This window comes from Dasypus novemcinctus, chromosome 9 (genome assembly GCF_030445035.2).
Source record: "Dasypus novemcinctus isolate mDasNov1 chromosome 9, mDasNov1.1.hap2, whole genome shotgun sequence".
NCBI classification, from domain to species: domain Eukaryota; kingdom Metazoa; phylum Chordata; class Mammalia; order Cingulata; family Dasypodidae; genus Dasypus; species Dasypus novemcinctus.
The window spans coordinates 15,140,007-15,155,064 of record NC_080681.1 but is presented as its reverse complement, the minus strand read 5'-3'; the positions used below and the strand labels follow the sequence as shown (position 1 = coordinate 15,155,064).

The 15,058-nt window shown below is 37.7% G+C and overlaps 1 protein-coding gene across 4 annotated transcripts in view; it reads left to right on the top strand.

Moving 5' to 3' along the window:
* Positions 1 to 686: 686 nt before the first annotated feature.
* GPSM2 (G protein signaling modulator 2) overlaps positions 687 to 15,058 on the top strand; it is a 54,541-nt gene continuing 40,169 nt past the window's right edge. Inside the window, exons 1-4 of one of the 4 annotated variants that reach the window (XM_058303095.1) lie at positions 695 to 787; positions 1,705 to 1,872; positions 6,214 to 6,334; positions 14,435 to 14,739. In XM_058303095.1, coding sequence (XP_058159078.1) covers positions 14,684 to 14,739 — 56 coding nt within the window. In that variant the 5' untranslated portion in view covers positions 695 to 787; positions 1,705 to 1,872; positions 6,214 to 6,334; positions 14,435 to 14,683. Of the gene's footprint in view, positions 788 to 1,704; positions 1,873 to 6,213; positions 6,335 to 14,434; positions 14,740 to 15,058 lie in introns of all 4 variants that reach the window. The other 3 variants (XM_058303093.2, XM_004448980.4, XM_004448981.5) reach the window with 3 other exon arrangements.

Sequence of the window (15,058 nt, the reverse complement as noted above, 5' to 3'; positions counted from 1 at the left end):
CACCAAATTTTCCTGGGAACCAGAGGTTCTGCAGCCAACCTAAGTTTGCTCTTTAACAGCTGGAAACGCCAAAAATTGTGACACAGCCTCCAGAACTGAAGCTGCTTGTCCAGACTTCCACACGGGTGCCTCTGTTCCTCTCACAGAGCCCTCTTTTTCTTACACATCCCGCAGATGCCATTCGGGATCGTCAGTCTCCAGGGCGGGACCAAGGCTGAAGGGGAGGAGGTACATCTTTTAAAGGGGTCTAGAGCAGACGTTCTCTAAAGAACTCTTTCGGGACATATATTTATTTGGTGGTGGTTTCTGTGTGAAACAGGTTTTAGAAGTCTGCAGGACGGGGGCCGCAGCAGCGGAGGACCAAGTCCTTCGCGGTCCCCTCCGCCGCGCACGGTGCCAAGCCCCGGAGGCAGCGGGCGGCGAGCGCCCCGCCCCCCGCCGCCAGCCATTGGCCCGTCCGAAAGACGCGGGGCGGTGTCGTTTTGAATGGGAGCGACGGGAGCAGCGCGCAAGCGCAGAGGCGGGGAGCCGCTGCGAGGGGGCGGCTCGGCGGCGTTGCTGGGTGGCGGTGGGACGCCGGGAAGCCGGGGAGAGCCCCTGGCGCTCTGGCCCACGTGACGCGCCGGGCGCGGGGGGCGCGCGCCCGCCTGCCGCCGTGTCCGTGCTTCGCCCGGCGCCCGCGACGCGCAGACCCGCCGGGGGGAGGGGCCGCGGCCGCCCGCGCGACGCCCGAGGCTGCGGCTGCTGCGGCGTCGCCGCGCGCGCGCCACCGGGCCGCCCGCCGGAGGTGAGTGGAGCCTGTGCGGCGTCTGGGGGCGCCCGTCGGGGGCAAGCGCGAGGGAGGGTCCGCGCGTGCGCGCGCGTGCGTGGCGGGGCTGTGTCCAGGGGTCCCGGGCGACCTTCTTTGTTCGGGCGGCCGCGGCGGTCGGGGAGGACCCCGGGGTTGCCGGGACCTGCGGGCGGGCGGCCGGGGCGTCGGGGCCAGACCCGGCTCGGGAAACCCCGAGCTCGGCGCGGGGAGGCGGAGGTGCTAGCGCGTTGCAGGTTTTAGAATGCGAGTAGAGCCTGAGACTTTCATTCCCTGGTAGCTTTTTTTTTTAAAAAAATATTTATTTATTTTGTACATTTAATAATTGGAAATAGAAAGTGTCTTTCTTTTACATAAAAACAGTATTAGGATACGGTGACGTCTCGCGTATTCTGAGTGTAAATAGTAAAAACCCGAACCCCTGTGGAATTAAGTTCGAAGCAGACTGCATTCCTTTTTAGTCAGCGCGTTCGATACCTAAACCAAATACCTGCGTTTGTCATACTTAAATTCGTGAAGTTTTCGGCACCAACCTGTCGATTTACTGGAGGAATTTGTAGTCGCTACAAAAAGGTTCAGGGAGTATATAAAGTCTTACGAAAGCCCTTTCCTAAAAACCTGTAGAATAGCTTCAAACAGTAAAAAGTGGACATTATATATTTCCATTATGGTTTTTTTTGGGGGGGTGCGGGAGGTATTGGGGATTGAACCCCGGACCTCGGGCATGGGAAGCAGGCGCTCAACCCCTGAGCTCCCCCCTCCCCCCCGCTCCCCCATTATGTTTTAATGGTACCCGGTTAAATAATTTCTAACTAGTATCGTTTGAACTCTACCAAAGAAAACGAGTAAGGATGGCAATTTTATTTGCCTCAATGCATAATTTAATCTTTCCGTAGACTTAAACGAAGTAGGTCCTCGGCTTTCCTTTCAGTCGGGCATGTATTGGAGTCCTTCGTGGTATGTGTGGGAAATTAACACACCAACTCAGGTGAACTTTCAAGCTGCCACTTTAGAAGGGTGCACCAAGGATTTCCAGCCCGAGAAGCGTCTGTGTGATACCTCTGGTAAATGCTACTTTTGCTTGGGTTCTCATTGTTCAGAAGCAACTTTGGTTGGTGGTCTAGAAGCAGATAGGGAGGATAAGGGAAGGTCGCTGTTGTCCACATGCATTTGTGTAAGGGGTCTGTGGGCTCAGGGGAAGAGGGACAGTTTCATACCTATTCTTCTTTACACCTGACCTTAGATTCTGATATTGATAAATTCTTACCCAGGCTTTTGTTTTTAAGGACTTGTTACAAAGTAAAAAGTGTGGTACTGTTGTAGAGACATTTCTTTCAAACCCTCCTTGGCTAGGTAAACAATTTAGTTGTATTTTCTTCCTTAATTAAATCAGGCGTGCATTGCTTCAAATATTATATTTTAATATAAATCTGAGACTTAGTACTAGACAATTAGGATCAAGCCAACAATGCTTGGCTATAGTAGTTTTTAAAATGGCCTTGTTCTTAGCATAGAGTATTTCTAAGATGTATCTAAAAGATGAAATTTTGGTGGTTAGCTCTGGAATGTTAAAATTGAAAGCTTGACAGATTTAAATTCCTCTTTTATTTTATAATAATAACAATACCTGTCATTACTACTACTATGTTTCATCTGCTTTTGTTAAGTACCAGAGCCAGGAACTGGATTAGGGGCTTTATAAATCATATCTCTAATCACTACAACAGAGATCTTGGGTATTTATTATGCCCAAACCAATTCTAAGAGTAAGTAACTAGTTTAAGATTATATAACTAATAGGTTACTGTGCTGGGATTCAAACCATGACCTGATCCCAACGCATATGCTATATGCTCATTGCCCTGGATTCCACTTGTGGGGACAAAATCCTACTTACAAGATGACAAGAGAAAACTTCCTATCAATAGTTGTTTTTGGATTTTTTGCAGTTTCTTTGCATTTGTTTCTGTCTCTCCATTCTGCTTTCTTTACACGTTGCTGCCGGTTTATCTTCCTAACACAGATCCAACTTAGCTGTTCATTCTTTGAAAAAACTTACAAGTCTCCCCATTGTTTAAACATAAGGCCACATGTGTGCTTCAGACACATCAGAGTCCCTCACAGTTTGGTACTGTGCTACCTTCTCAGACTTCTTTCAGTACTTCTAACCCCGTGTGCTGTCTTGGCACACATTCTTTTCAGTCCCACCACCTTGCTCTTTATTTTTTTTTTAAAGGTACTGGAGGCCAGCCAGGGACCTTGTATGTGGGAAGCTGGTGCTCAACCACTGAGCCACATCGGCGCCTTGAATTATTTTTTTATTTGTTTTGCTTATTATTTGTGTCCTGGGAGACATCAGAAACTGAACCCAGGACCTCCCGTGTGGGAAGCAGGAGCTCAACTGCTTGCACCACATTTGCTTTCCCGCCCTCCCCCCACTCCATCCCCTACCCCTTGCTTTTGCTTGGACCAGTTTCCCTACTGGAATCCATTGGCTTATGAGCTGTGCATCCTTCAAGGTGCAATACAGATTTCCTTCAACTTCCAAAAAATTTTCCCTCATCCTTTTTAGTTAGAATTAACTTATTCTTCCCATATCATCCCATAATATTATTGAATTGAATAGAAATATTTACTTTTCCACAGAATGGTGATAGGAGAGGACAGAGCCATATTTCATACAGTTTCCTCCAAAGTGTTCTATATTCCTCTTCTCCAAGAGCCCTTTTAAGGCACTTTTAATCCTTTTGCATTTGGGATTTATATCTGCTTAACAAAGTGTTTGAAACCAATTTTGCCTTTTTAAAGTGCTGATTTAATGTCATGCTGTTGTGTAGTTTTTCTATAGTACTCTTCTACTCTGAAGGATACAGCTTTGCTTGATTTAACATTTTAAAAGAGAAAACTGTTTGAATTTTTAATAATTAATAGAATTAAAAAAGGAAAGCCCTCATATATTCCCTTACTAACAAACAATGCTCAGTAGCAAGGACCACTTATTTTCTACTTCTCTATTGAGTTTTTAAATTGTTACATATATGTATTGATTTAAGTTGATGGCTAACCAACATTGGGAGTAATAAATTGTTGAGTCATGTTTTCTGGTGACTTGGCAACCAGTTTTTCTCAAAGTTATGTACTCCCATTATTTACTAATATGTTTCTTTTTTTTCTAGTATAGTAATACCTTCATAAGAGTTTTATTTATCTTTAGTTTACTTTGAGATCCTATTAGTTGCCCAGTAATGTATATAGGTCCTAAAAGAGTAATAAAGAAATTAATTATGTATATATAAACAAGATTACAGGTGGGCATGGGCAAGAACTAATACACATATTTAGTTTTTTGCTTGAAATTGGGCTTAGTGCGAATTGTCAATATTTTTGGGTTGCAGATGTTTTCTTCTAATCTCCTCGTCTCATAATCTGGATAGTCATTTGGAAAGCATTCAAAGTATGACGAGGTGATTAAAATTTCGAACGTCTTTTTTTTAGAAGTCATCATTGCATCTTATAGGACCTTGATTTTTTAATGCTTTCATGTATCTAATATTATATACTTATAAATAATTAACTAGAAACATTTTTCTTATGTAATTGTCTAATTGAAACTTTTTAAAAAGGTTATTAATTTTACTATTGGCTTAAGACTGTATTTTTAATTGTCTTATGAGGGAAAATTACCATTATTTATAAACTCTGGATTCCAGTTTGATAAAAAGTAAAACAAAGAGGGAGAAAAGTGCTGGTTTATTTTAATGAACTTGTTTACTTATGTATTTGGTATATATACATTTTTAAATTTTAAAGAGGTACAGAAATTCTGGAATATCAGTCACTCATTTCTACTCCCCGCCCCCCCAGGCCCTTCTCCAATTATCAAATTTTATCCAATTTTAAATTATCTCTAGCTTAATATCTCTATTTTTCAGCTACTATTTGTGAATATAGCACTTTGCCAGGTACAAGTGTAATATACTAAGATGTGCTACTGTGTTCACCTGTCCTCAAGATTGGAAATCTTGAAAGCTGTTTACTACTTCTTTTTTTTTTTTTAAAGATTTATTTATTTATTTAATTTCCCCCCCTCCCCTGGTTGTCTGTTCTTGGTGTCTATTTGCTGCGTCTTGTTTCTTTGTCCGCTTCTGTTGTCGTCAGCGGCACGGGAAGTGTGGGCGGCGCCATTCCTGGGCAGGCTGCACTTTCTTTCACGCTGGGCGACTTTCCTCACGGGCGCACTCCTTGCATGCGGGGCACTCCTTTGTGCACATCAGCACTGCGCATGGCCAGCTCCACACGGGTCAAGGAGGTCGGGGGTTTGAACCGTGGGCCTCCCATGTGGTAGACGGACGCCCTAACCACTGGGCCAAAGTCCATTTCCCAGTTTACTACTTCTTGACCTTTGCCTATTGCATTAGTCAATGGTCATTATTTTCATATTTCTTTAGGTACTCTTAGCCGGATTACTTGATCAATTGCCTAGCCATTCTTAGGCCTGGCTTCCCTTGCTATAGACCGTGTTTTCGCAAATCAATACTATAGTATGATGCCTAAATAATTTTTCTCACTTTTAATTGACTCAACACCTGCCACACTAAAATCAAGCTCCATACTTTATCTTCTGTTGAGCTTTGTTTACCAAACTCTTCATCTTTTCTTATACTTTTGTTGTGTTCTCTTATTTTTTTTAATGTACTTTATCCACCCCCTCCTCCACTGTTTGCTCATTGTTTTTGCTTGTTGTCTCCCCCCCCCCTTAGGTGGCACTGGGAATTAAACCTGGGCCTTCTGTGTGGGAGGCAGGTGCTCAACTGGTTGAGCTACATCTGCTCCTTGCGTGCTTGTTTTTGCTCATTGTTTGCTTGCTGTTTTTGCTCAATATCTGCTCATCGTTTGTTTGTTGTTTGTCTTCTTTAGGGGGCATCTGGAACTGAACCCCAGACCTCCCATGTGGGAGGCAGGCACTCAATTGCTTGAGCCACGTCCTCTCCTCCATGTTCTCTTATTTTTAACTTCCCATTCTTAACTTTCCTATTCTTGGTTTTGCATGCTTTATTTCTTATACTTGCCATCATTACTCTGTCTTGTTTCCACTTTATATTTTAGATTAAATGTACTCAGAAATAGAAGATTGGGTTAGGTGAAAAGCCACATTTAGTCCTGAAAATAAATTCATTTCTAGTTACAGTTACATAATTTGAGAGAAAATAACGAGTTTACCTAGGGTAGTTATTTGAGTTTATTCTAGATGTATATGTTTTGGCATTCTGCTTCATTATCCTCATAATTACTGTGATGTGTATTTGTTTCTTTAACTCATACCATGGATTTTAACATTACTAAACTTAATTTAAAATATGTTCTTGATTGTTCCTCAATATTTTTCTGTTCCCAAATTGATACAGGGCTACTGTTTCTGACTTAAAACTTTACAACTGAAGAAATTTGGAAAAGTTGAATGTTACACATTAAAGGGAATTATTAGAACAAGAGAAGTTTAAAAAATTTAGATTATCTAACCTGGAGGTAAGAAAACTAAATTATATTTTTTATTGGCTCAAAGGTGTTTTTATTGGCTGATGGGTGTTATATAGATAATTGAATGAAAGGAACAGGTAAAAAATTCTTGGCTTTTAAATTGTAGCCAGGAACAAATATTTGAGATAAGTTGAAAGGACAAGAGATGTAAATGTAACTTTTGCCCATTTCCCCCCAAAATTGGCAAACCTTTTATTGACAATGGAATAAAACGGCCAGGATTGCTGAAAGAGCCAGCTTTTCTTTTTTGCTCTGACTGCATACCTTGGACAGTGCCTAGAAGGCCACTTAGCCATGTAACGGAGTCTGCCTGTTTTGAATTTCTAATCAGGTCATTAAATGTGAGGCAACCAAAGTTAGGCACTCGTTTTATTTCTATATGCTTCCTCTTTCTGGGATATGGAAAAAAATGTTTGTTTTCTCTTTATTTCTCTGTGGTCAGACCAAAAGATTCTATGAGTCAGCCATTTAATTAGCAGTGAGGTTTTTGGAGCAACTGTTTGTTAAAACCTGAGAGAGGTATTAAAAGAGAGATGTGTTCCTTGCAAATTATTACTTTATATGTCTTAATGGAGGTAGGAGGTTAAACTTGATGACTTCCTCTATTCTGTCAAATCTTTATTTTCCGTTCTGTAATAGTTCCCAGACTTGTTAAATTTTCTTATCCTAAATAACAAGTTCATAATTTAATATTTGTTACAAATGTTATTTTGTGAGACTAGTAATATATAAGCTATTTGTTATATGTAAAGTGCATTTGTTAACTCCATGTTCACAAGTTCATTCACGGAGCATAAATGAACATGTTGTTAATAAATTGGTTAAGATAGTTCTTGCGACAGGAATCATTGAGTCGAGAATTGCTTGTTTAGCCATTGAGTGCCGCTCTTGTACATGGGAGGTCCCAGGTTCAGTTCCCAGTACCTCCTAGAGAAGATGAGGAGACACAGAGAGCAGACAGCAAGCACAAACACAAAACAACGAGAAGGGCGGGGAATAAGTAAATAAAATAGTGCCACTGACAACAACAGAAGCGGACAAAGAAGAACATGCAGCAAATAGACACAGAGAACAGACAACTGGGGGGGGGAGGAAAGGGGAGAGAAATAAATAAATCGTTAAAAAAATAAATAAAATAAATTTAAAAAAAAAGAATTGCTTGTTTATTCAGTGAATAGTTTTATGAAAAGAAATGCTATTTAACTGTTATGGAGATTGTAATGCAAGAGTGAGGTTTTTTTAGATATTCTTCTTTTGAGAATAGTAAGACCATATTATAAATTATCCTTAGTAAAATGGCAAATTGCATTCTCTCTGTCTCATTTAATTATTTTTAATATTGTTCTCTAGGTAGTCTTAAGTAAGATATTCTACAACTTCATTATATTTGTTAATTTAACCACAGAATTAAATTTTAATGAGATTAACATTTCAAAATGATTGGTAAAACTTGGAATTTCATGATGATCTCATAATTTCTGAGAGCAATATAAAATTCTAGCATACTACCTACCTCTCCTGCCTCATTTTATAAATAGCAGCCTAAGCCTCAGAGTGAATTCTGGAAGGCAGCTTGGTTAACAGTTTATCTGTTGTATAATATAGATCCTCTTTGGAGCTGTTGCTGTGACTCTCTACACTAATAATTCCCTTTAGTAATGTTTTTATTAAAGAAAAAGGCACAATGGAATTCTGAACAAAGGAGAAAGATTTGTTGGATGAATGGCTGCTGTCTTTTCATCCTTTCTCAATACATTGCTTCCTTTATTGGCCAAGGGAAGGACTAAGAGGAATAATGTTTTGTGTTTCTTAGACACTAAAATGGTTATTAATGTGAAAACCTCATTTCCGACAGGAAGCTTTGTTGTGATTCCCAAGGCTTGTCCTTAGCCTTTCTCCCTCTTACAAGTTTTTGTGACTCTGTTCTTCTAACATCTGCTCTAGTCTTTTGACCTCTAACTGTACTTAATTAGCAGAGCAGTAGATGTTAGAGTAGTTTATGTTGTAGTTGAAATGATTAAAAGGAGGGTAAGTGGAAGAGGAATTAGGCTTTAATGTTTATGGTAGCAGAAGGAGGAATGAGGACGAATGGGTAGCAATAGAAATACTGCTCAATGCATGTGTTACTTTTCTAATAGAACTATTCAGAATTAGGATTAGCTACCTTATGACCTTTCTGGGAATGTTGTATATAATAACATGTGGACTTACTAACCTGTAGTACTCTTTATAACACTGAGAGTCCAGAGTCTATTAATTTATTAGATTTAATTTGTTATATATATATCCCAGACTGTATGCAAACATCGATATCTTTTCCTTATTAGTCTGTCAAATAACCTTAAAGATGATCATCTATGTCTGATGTTCTATAGTTTCTCTGTAATATGTTTGAGTATGGATTAATTTTTATTTATCCTCTTCAAGATTTAGGGTATGCCTTCATTCTGATTCATGTCTTTCTTTCATTCTGAAAATTCTTCTATCACTGAAGATTTTGCCTTCTCTATTTTTCCTTCCAGTGCTCACATTAGACCTTTCATTTTCTTAGATCCTTTCATTTTGTCCTTCTTTTCTCTAAACTGCTCTTAAGTTTCCATTTCTATCTTCTGTTCGTGTATAGTCTGGATAATTTCTTCAGATATTTTTCTAGTTCACTCCTCTCTTTAGCTAATCTGCTCTTCTGTTTAACCATCTATGGCATTCTTAATTCCCATGTCTACAGCAGTACTTCTAATAATAGCAAAAAACTAGGAGCAATCTAAATGCCCATTAACAGCAAAATGAAAAATATATTTGGTGTACAGTGGAATAAGATACAGTGGTAAAAGCAAATGAATTTTAACTACATGCAACAACATGAGATAAATCTCAGTGTTGAGCAGAAGAAAGATATGGAAAAAAAGTGTTAGTTCATTTATATAAAAATAAAACTAAACAATATATTATTTAGGGGTATACAGACATTTGTGGTCAAGTTAGAAGCAAAGGAATAATAATCAAACTTCCCTTTGAGATCACCTTAGAGGGAAAAGATTGTGATAGGTTAGGTTGGGGCATCCAGGAGACAGCAAAGATAGTGATAATGTTCTTATATTAAATTGGGCGGTATTATATAAATGTTCATTATGCTGTTGTCCTTTTTTAAAAAGTTTTTTCTTATTAGAGAAGTTGAACATTTACAGAAAAATCATGCAGAAAATACAGAATTCCTATATTATGCCCCCCCCATGTACACAGTTTTCCCCATTCTGAACAATTTGTATTAGTATGGTACCTTTGTTACAATTGATGAAACAATGTTATTATAGTTATACTTTTAACTGTAGTCCATAGTTTACATTAGGATTCACTGTTTGTTTTATAGTCCTGTGTGTTTTTTTGTAATTCTGTTAGCATATGTACAACCTAAAATTTCTCCCTTTAGCTGTGTTCAAATATATAATTCAGTGCTGTTAATTACATTCACAGTGTTGTGCTGTCATCACTGTCATCCATTAACCTTTCCATCACCCCAAACACAGATTCACAATCTGTATCCATTAAGCATCCCCATTCCCTACCCACCCCAACCCCTGGCTACCTGTATTCTAGTTTCTGACTGTGAATTTGTTTATTCTAATTATTTCATGTCAATGAGATCGTGCAGAATATGTCCTTTTGTGTTTGACTTATTTCAGTCAACATGATGATTTAAGGTTCATTCGTGTTGCCCCATGAATCAAAACTTCATTCCTTTCCACTGCCGAGTAATATTCCACCTATGTTTATACATTCTTTAGTTGATGGACACTTGGATTGCTTTCATCTTTTGGCAGTTGTCAATAATGCCAATACGAACAGCAGTATGCAAATATCATTCAAGTCCCTGCTTTCAATTCTTTTGGGTATATCCCTGGAAGTGGGATTACTTACTAGGTCATATGGTAATTTTATAGTTAACTTTCTGAGCAACTGCCAAAGTGTTTTCTACAGTGGCTGTGCCATTTTACATTCCATCAACAATGAATTCGTGTTCCTGTTTCTCCACATTCTCTTGAATACTTATTTTCCATTTTTAAAATAATAGTCATTCTCGTGGGTGTGAAATGGTATCTTACTGTAGTTTTGATTTGCATTTTGCTAATGGCTGATGATGTTAAGCAAGTCTTTTGCTCATTTTTTTTAGCAGATCAATTTTATTTATACATATTAATAAAGCATACAGTTCATCTAAAGTGTACAATTAGCGATATTTGGTATAATCATATAGTTGTGCATTCACCACTTCAATCATTATTAGAGCATTTTCATTATTTCAATAATAATAAAACAAAATTCTTCACCTCTATCTCTATAAGATATCTCTATGAGATGGCTGCTATTCTTGCACAGTTATTTATTAGGCAGTTTTATTGAGATATATTTACATACTATGCAATCTATGTAAAGTGTTTAATCATTGGCTTTTAGTATAATCACAATTTTGTGCGTTGATCACCACAAAAAATTTTAGAATTATTTCATTACTCCAAAAAAGAAAAACTCCATACCCCTTAGCATGCCTTCCCTAGCCCTACATAACCACTAATCTAATTCCATCTTTATAAATTGATTTATGTTTACATTTTATATAAATGGAATCATACAATATGTAGTACTTTGCGTCTGGTTTCTTTCGCCTAGCATAATGTTTTGTGTTTTTTTAACCTGCTATTAACATCTTGTAAGATTAGCATACATTTGTTCAGTTTCAAAGAAAAACAATCTTATATATGCAGTATTACCTATATTCATATTTCACATGAGGTTTCACTGTGCTATACAGTTCCATGTTACACTTTTTAGCTTTCCTTTTAGCTATATACATGACTGTAGATTTTCCCTTTCAACCACTGTCATACCCATACAATAGCACTGCTAGTTACAAACATTTTGTTTTGCTTTCATTTTTTTCTATTCATTTCCAAAGATAAACACACAACCTTTTTGCCAGTTCTGGACAGGTTAACACTCAGCTTTCCATTCTCTAGCCTCATTCTATTTTCTGGTGACCCATATTCTAGTTATTTAACTCCATGAGTTTACACAATATATTTAGTTCATAGTAGCACAATCATATTTGTCTTTTTGAATCTGACTTGCTTCACTCAACATAAAAGTCCTCCAGGTTCATCTATATTGTCATATGCCTCACAACTTCATTTCTTCTTATAGTTGTGTAATAGTCCATCTTGTGTATATGCCACAGTTTGTTTTTTCCATTCATCGGTTGATGGACACCAAGGTTTCCGTCTTCTGGCAGTCGTGGTTAACTCCACTGTGAGCATCGGTGTGCAGATTTCTGTTCATGTCACTGCTCTCAGTTCTTCTGGGCATATATCAAGTAATGTATTGTTCACCCATTTGGCAAATCTATATTTAACTTCTTTAGGAACTGCCAAAGAGTCCTCCACAGTGGCTATACCATTCTCCATTCCCACCAAGAGTGAATAAGTGTTCCTATCTCTTCACATCCTCTCCAGCACTTGTAGTTTTCTGTGTTTTTAATAGTGACCATTCTGATAGGTGTGAAATGATATTTCTTTGTAATTTTGATCTGCATTTCCCTAATCTATAATGATGTTGAACATTTTTTCATGTGTTTTTTGCCATTTGTATATCTTCTTTGGACTAATGTCTGTTTAAGTCTTTTGCCCATTTTTTAAATTGGGCCGTTTGTCTTTTTTTCTGTGTTGAGTTGTAGCATCTCTTTATATATGATGGCTATTAAACCAGTATCAGATACGTGACTTCCAAATATTTTCTCTCATTGAGTAGGCTCCTTTTCATCCTTTTGACAAAGTTCTTTGAGGTGCAAAATGTTTAATTTTGAGGAGGTTCCATTTATCTATTCTTATTTTCTTTTGTTGCTCGTATTTTGAGTGTAAGATCCAAGAAACCACCAACTACCAGAAGATCTTGAAGATGTTTCTCTACATTTTCTTCTATTGGTTTTATGGTCCTGGCTTTTATATTTAGGTCTTTGATCCTATCTGAGTGGATTCTTGTATAGGGAGTGAGATAGGGGTCCTCTTTCATTCTTTTGGTTATGGATATCCAGTTCTCCCAGCACCATTTGTTGAAGAGACTGTCCCATCAACATGGACTTGTAGGTTTGTCAAAAACCAGTTGGCTATAGAAGTAAGAATTTATTTCTGGACTCTAAATTCTGTTCCACTGATCAATGTGTCCGTCTTTAGGCCGATACTGTCCTGTTTTGACCACTGTAGCTTTGTAATGTTTTAAGGTCAGGCTGTGAAAGTTCCCACATCGCTGTACTTTTTTGGACTATATTTGGCTATTTGGGTGCATTTTCTCTTCTAAATGAATTTGGCAATTGCTTTTTCTATTTCTGTAAAGTAGGCTGTTAGAATTTTGTTTGGTACTGCATTGAATTTATAAATTAGTTTGGGTAAGATTGACATCTTTATGATGTTTAGTTTCAAATTCATGAACATGGAATGTGTTTCCATTTGTTTAAGTCTTCATTGATATCTTTTAGCTTTGTTTTGTAATTTTCTGTACATCTTTGGTTGAATTGATTCCCAGGTATTTGATTCTTTTTGTTGCTATTGTAAATGGAATTTTTTCCTGATTTGCTCCTCAAATTGTTCAATATTAATGTATAGAAACATTACTGATATTTGCATGCTGATCTTCTTTCCTGTAAGAAGTTTTAAAATTAGGAACTATGAATCCTCCAACTTCATTCTTTTTGAAGATGAGTTTTGCTATGTAGGGCCTGTTACACTCACTTATAAATTTGATGATTGGCTTTTCCATTCTGCAAAGAATACTGTTGGAATTTTTATTGGGATTGTGTTGAACCTGTAAATGTTTTGGGTAAAATTGACATTAATGTTTAGTCTTCCAATCCGTGGGCACAGAATGTTGTTCCATTTATTTAGTTTTCTATATACCAGTCGTTTACATCCTTGGTTAAATTTATTCCTAGATATTTGATTCTTTTAGTTGCTATTGTAAATGGAATTTTTTTTCTTGATTTCCTTTTCAGGTTGTTCATTACTAGAATATAGAATAGTAACACTACTGATGTTTGCATGTTGATCTTGTTCCCCACTCTTTGCTGGTTTGTTTTATTAGCTGTAGCAGCTTTGTTGTGGAATGATTATTCCTTTTGCCATACATATTTCTCAAATCTTTTTTTTTTTTTAAAGATTTATTTTTATTTATTTAATTCCCCTCCCCTCCCCCGCTTGTCTGTTTTCTGTGTCTTTTTGCTGCGTCTTGTTTATTGTTTCTTTGTCCGCTTCTGTTGTCGTCAGCGGCACGGGAAGTGTGGGCGGCGCCATTCCTCGGCAGGCTGCTCCCTCCTTCGCGCTGGGCGGCTCTTCTTATGGGTGCACTCCTTGCGCGTGGGGCTCCCCTACGCGGGGGACACCCTGCGTGGCGCAGCACTCCTTGCGCGCATCAGCACTGCGCATGGGCCAGCTCCACACGGGTCAAGGAGTAGGTAGACGTGTGGTAGACGGACGCCCTAACCACTGGGCCAAAGTCCGTTTCCCTCAAATCTTTTCTGTATCTACTCAGTGATAATAAAAACATTTTAAAGATCTAAAACATACGTTAAGTAGAACCTACTTTGAGAGTAAATAAATACAACTACAACCTAATTATCAGCATTGATCTTCTTTGAAGTAATAAATTCACAGAGTTTAGAATTAACTGTTCACATAATTATAGAATTTTCATTTTATTTATAGCTGTTTTTTAAAAAAGCTTGAAGTTTTATAATTTTGTTTTTAGATACTAATATGATACATATCACTCTTATGATTGTTTATTATAGAAAATATTACATAAAAATATTGCACTTTAAGGCAGTTCAAAATTTAAAGTTCAGTTCTCAAACAAATCTCTCTTATATGTTTACATCCTTATTTAGAAGCTCATGGAGACATTTAAACCCTCTGCTGTTTTCTTTCAAATGATTGGCATGACAGCAGTCTTTGGAGTTAGTGCTGTGATTAGGTAAAGCTTAGGGTTACTGTAGGTTATTCTTTGAAAATAGGACTTCAAGCAAAGCATCTTGTATTCCTTTTGCAGAAATGTTGCTGCAGTGCTGCTGAGAGGGCCAGAGATGCAAGGATTTGGGACATACTTTGAAACTTTATGCTGTCTGGCATTGACCTCCTTTCATTATTAATAAAGAAGAAGCAGGAGTTTAGGATGTATTAACACCAAGTCATTAATGTACTAACTGGACAATGTTCTGGAAACAATTCTACATTATAAACAAGTGGATTGGGACAAATGAAATAATTTCATATTTTACTCAGCTTATAATATGACTCGATGGAGGAAAATTTGATAAGCATGAGGGAAGACCATTCTTTTCATGTTCGTTACAGGTAAGACTATTGCTTTTTCAATAGGTGATTTTTAATTCTTATCTAAGCATGTATTTAACTCTGACCATTTCAGATTTAAATTTGAAAATATTCAAAAAATCCTACTCATGATTAGAATCTCCTACAAAACCGTATTTTCTTTTAGTTGTGGTGGTTAAAATTTTCTATATCCTATCTACATGAAAATGGTAGTAGAGACTCATTATATATTTTGATTTGTTAATTGATGTTCTCTGGAAGAGTTTTTGTGAGTACTTCCTTTATACTTTGTAACTTCTTGAAACTTTTTATAACACTCTGTAATGCAAATGTTAAAAGG